A 4,640-nucleotide genomic window follows, 5' to 3' on the forward strand; every position below is an offset into this window, starting at 1 on the left:
TGAAGATTCTATCCTCAAAGTCCAAAATCACCACATCCACCAATGTTTTCAGTAAAAATTAATCTTACATCATTCTCTATTCTCTTCCCAGCAATAATATAGCAGAGTCTGTCTTCTAATTATGTGCCTGTTTGACCCACAGGAAAGTAAACCTGCTGAAAACATAAACTGAGTCCTATATACTGTACTTTGAGGCCAGCTACGGGACTACAAATTTAATAGATCCTCAACTTATAGATAAATTCATAATGTCTTAATGCACATTATTTAAATAAGTAATATAAGTAAGGAAAGACTAAAAAAGAATTTTGTTTCGTGAACCTGTGATTGACTGGTAATAGCTCCCTTGAGCAATATGTTGAAAAGGATTCTGAGATCGGGCACAGTGGCTCACGCCTGTAATCCCAGCACTGTGGGAACCTGAGGTGAGAGGATCACTGGACCTCAGGAGTTGAAGATCAGACTGAGCAACATAGTGAGACCTCATCGTGCCACCGCACTCCAGCCTGGGCAACAAAGCAACACTCCATCGCAAAAATAAACAAATAAATAGAGGCTGCTGCGCCTGCTGCTGCCGCGGGGGCTGCGGCTCCGGAAGCTCTGCGCTTCCGCAGGCCTGGCCTATGCGGCCCAGGCCCCCGCCGCCCGTCTCTGGACCCCGCCCGGGTCCCGAGCGCCGCCCGCGGCCCCGGCCCCGCCTCGCCCTCGCCTACAGCCCCGCGCTGCGGCCCGCCACCGCTACCACCACTGCTGCTGAGGCTATCCCAGACGCGACGCCCGCTTGCACGGCGACCATGGAGCGCCCCGGAGCGGGAGGAATTAATTCCAATGAATGTGAAAATGTATCAAGAAAAAAGAAAATATCAGAGGAATTTGAAGCCAATACTGTGGATTTCCTGGTAGACATGCCATTTGCTACTGTAGATATTCAGGATGACTGTGGAAGTTTTTGAGGCACGGTCTTGCTCCGTCATCCGCACTGGATTGCAGTGGTGTGATCGCGGTTCACTGCGGCCTTGACCTCCCGATCTTGAGCGGTCCTCCAACTTCAGCCTCTTGGTGGGAGTCCCAGCTGCTTGGAGAGGCTGGGGTGGGAGTTCAAGATTGCAGTGAGCTGTGATTGCATCACTGTACTCCAGCCTGGGTGACGGAGTGAGATTCTGTCTCAAAACAAAACCAAAACAACAAAAAAGAACTATTCAGGACAGTTCCTCATTTTCCATACTCATGAAAGTCACTGATGAACCTCAGATAAATTCGGAGAGAAGTAAAGAATAAGAAAGGATCAAGAGTGATCGAGTAAAGAAGAGGAAAACAAAGCGAAAAGATTACCAACCCAACTATTTCCTGTCCATTCCAATCACCAACAAAGAGATTATAAAAGGAATTAAGAGCCTGCAAAATACAGTAATACAACAAGATAAGCGACTGGCCCAAACAATGGTCAGAGATGGTTCCTTTCATGTTACCCTGCTGGTGATGCAATTATTAAATGAAGATGAAGTAAACATTGGTATTGATGCTCTTTTGGAATTGAAACCATTCATAGAAGAACTCCTCCAAGGAAAACATTTGATTTTGCCCTTTCAAGGAATTGGCACTTTTGGAAATCAGGTTGGATTTGTGAAGCTGGCGGAAGGCGATCATGTAAACTCACTTTCAGAGATAGCAAAGACTGCAAATAAGACATTTCAAGAAAAAGGCATCCAGGCAGGAGAGAGCAGAAGTTTTAACCCTCATTTGACCTTCATGAAGTTGTCAAAAGCACCGTGGCTCCGTAAGAATGGAGTGAAAAAAATAGATCCTGATTTATACGAAAAGTTTATCAGTCACAGATTTGGAGAAGAAAAATTATATCGCATAGATCTTTGCTCCATGGAGAAGAAAAAACAAAGTAATGGTTATTATCACTGTGAATCTTCCACTGTGATTGGCAAGAAACCTATTGGAATTCAAGAATTAATTAATGAAGCTTTGCATCGAGAAACGATCGGCCTGAAGTCCAAAGTGAAACAGATAAAGGAGCTTTTATTAAAGCCCGAGACTCAGGCCAAAATTAGGAGGGAGCTTTTTGAAGGAAGACTTATTAATAACAGTAATCCAGCAAATGATGCTATTTTCAGCACAACTTTGACATAAGCTCTACATTGCAATGTGGCAACATAGCCTCTGAAATCTTTCCAGTTTACTAAGTAGCTCTTTGGTAAACACCAAAGAAGTTTCTGATAGTGTCTGCACAACAGCAAAACCAACATTTGGTGGGGAATTAGCAATTTCTTGCCAAAGAAAACTGATTCTGCCCTGTTATTTTTTGAGCTAAACTTGTGTTTTAGAATGTCTGTTTCTGTGATATTGAGAGTTATTTAATAAAAATGATTTCTTAATTAGCTGTTGTGAGATATTTCTCGGGTCCTTGCAGAAAAAAATACAGACTGTGAAGAAATCATTCACAAATAGAACAAAACAGAGCCAACGACAGTATTTGAAGAGTCACTTGCCTCCTGTTGACATGATTGTTGCTAAATCAAAAGAAGCATTGTCCAGGTGTGTCTATATCTAGTATTACTTTTAATGAGAATTTGAATGTTTATTGAACAATAGTATTTGAATGAACATTTATAAATGTAATTATTGTGATCACTGTTTAAGAATGTTTTATATATTCTTATAATATTTTTCACTGATCAAAATGTAGTTTGCTTTTTCATTTCTTAAGGCATTCATGTTTGGGATTTTTATTTTTTACATTTCTGAAGATAAGCTCCAGGTCTTATCATATCCCTTGTAATCTGAATCTGTTTGCACTGGTTCGGTTTTAAAGAGCATTCTGGAAAAACTTTCCCTGGTATGATGATTATTGGTAACAGTTTTTTCTATAGTCATTGCAAGATGGCTGCTACCAATAGATCATGATGGAGGGGAAATCACTGGAGATCAAATATGTAAAAATCATTTCAGATATAAAATCCAATTTACTCATGGATTTTAGCTATTTTTTCACTGAGTAAATTATACTACATTTATTTACAAATGAGTTTATGCATTTTCATGGCTCTTAATAAACATTATTTCCCCATAAATAAATAAAAATTAAAAATTAATTAACATTAAATTCTTTTAAAAAAGGATTCTGAGGTCAAATCTAGCTCCTGAAGTAGTCACATGATCAAGCAGCAATGTTTGCCAGGAGCAGAACAAGGGACAGTGGCAATATCCATGCCACACAATTGTCTTCTTCGTTTTTGATAATGGTCTTTTCTACAAAACATACTCCATACCCACAACCACTTTCAGTATAAACATAAGAAAACCGGTAATGACATTACATATTAGGGTCATTTTGCAAATCAATAAATAATACATGTTAAAGATTAAACAGCCTGTGAGTCAGAAAGGCTTTAACATTTCCCTGCCTGTCACAAGTAGACCATAGAAAGAAAATTCTACCCTTTCCCTTCTCTATACCTCTATTTTCCTGCCTAAGATGAGGGTACTACATGTTATCTCCCAAGAGCATCTTAAGCCTTAATAACTTAGAGGCACAAGATGAGCCCAAAAAACAGATAAACTGTTACTAGTGTTTGTGGCTGTACCACTTTGTGGGGGAAAGGAATAATGTTAGAACCTGAATGTGCTATTCTCTGTGAAGAATACTTACCGATTTCCAAATGTACAAATAATTTCAACACAAATGATATCAATCATCTTGAACTTTGGTCTTAAGATAAACTAGTCTGACAGCTCCACTATAAAGTTTACGTTATGAATATTATCACTTCATTTGATGAGCTACCTACTGTCTTCAAATGTTCATGAAACTTTCCCTTACATTTGCTTATACTTTTGAAGTAAAATAAACATTGTAATTCTGCCTCATTTTGGTAGCCATGCTGTTTTTCATGCACTTTACCTAATTTGTAATGTTAGGTGTCTAAAAAATGCATTCATTAACAATTTGAAAAAACATGTTGTCTACATCATCTAATGATATAATCTTCTATGAGACACTTTAATACCATTTGTGAGCTTTAATTTAATGGTGAACTATGACTAATATTTGGTACAGTACTTGGAAATATCTGAGTCTTTTTAGTTTCTATAAAAATAATTTTTTTAAAGTATAGCACATTTATAGTATTGGTATTTCATATTTTAAAAATTTTTTTCAGGCCAGGCATGGTGTCTCACACCTGTAATCCCAACACTGGGAGGCTGAGGCAGGCAGATCACCTAAGGTCAGGAGTTTGAGACCAGCATGGCCAATATGGTGAAACCCTATCTCTACTAAAAATACAAAAATTAGCCAGGTATGGTGGTACACACCTGTAATCCCAGCTACTCAGAAGGCTGAGGCACAAGAATCGCTTGAACATGGGAGGCACAGGTTGCAGTGGGCCGAGATTACACCATTGCACTCCAGCCTGGGCAAAAGAGCAACACTCCACCTAAAAAAAAAAAAAAAAAAAAAATTGAAAACTACTTATAAATGCCTTTTTTGAAAACTGTAAATCAGGTTTCTCGCTTTTAAAAGGAATCTACAACTGGATAAGGGAAAAGCAGAAGCAAATATTATTAAGCACTTACATCACAGGTACCATGCTTACCACTTCATCCTTATTATTTAATCTTCATAACATTAT

At 38.6% G+C, this 4,640-nt stretch overlaps 1 protein-coding gene across 1 annotated transcript; it reads left to right on the plus strand.

The window, feature by feature from the left end:
- Positions 1–597: 597 nt before the first annotated feature.
- Positions 598–4,130, plus strand: LOC108293232 (A-kinase anchor protein 7-like). The gene is given in 2 exon segments (XM_017514538.2): positions 598–945; positions 1,235–4,130. Coding segments are annotated over 2 exon segments (1,227 nt in total). The 5' UTR covers positions 598–623; the 3' UTR covers positions 2,140–4,130.
- The last annotated feature ends 510 nt before the right edge of the window (positions 4,131–4,640 follow it).

This window comes from Cebus imitator, unplaced genomic scaffold (assembly GCF_001604975.1).
Source record: "Cebus imitator isolate Cc_AM_T3 unplaced genomic scaffold, Cebus_imitator-1.0 Scaffold525, whole genome shotgun sequence".
Taxonomy (NCBI): domain Eukaryota; kingdom Metazoa; phylum Chordata; class Mammalia; order Primates; family Cebidae; genus Cebus; species Cebus imitator.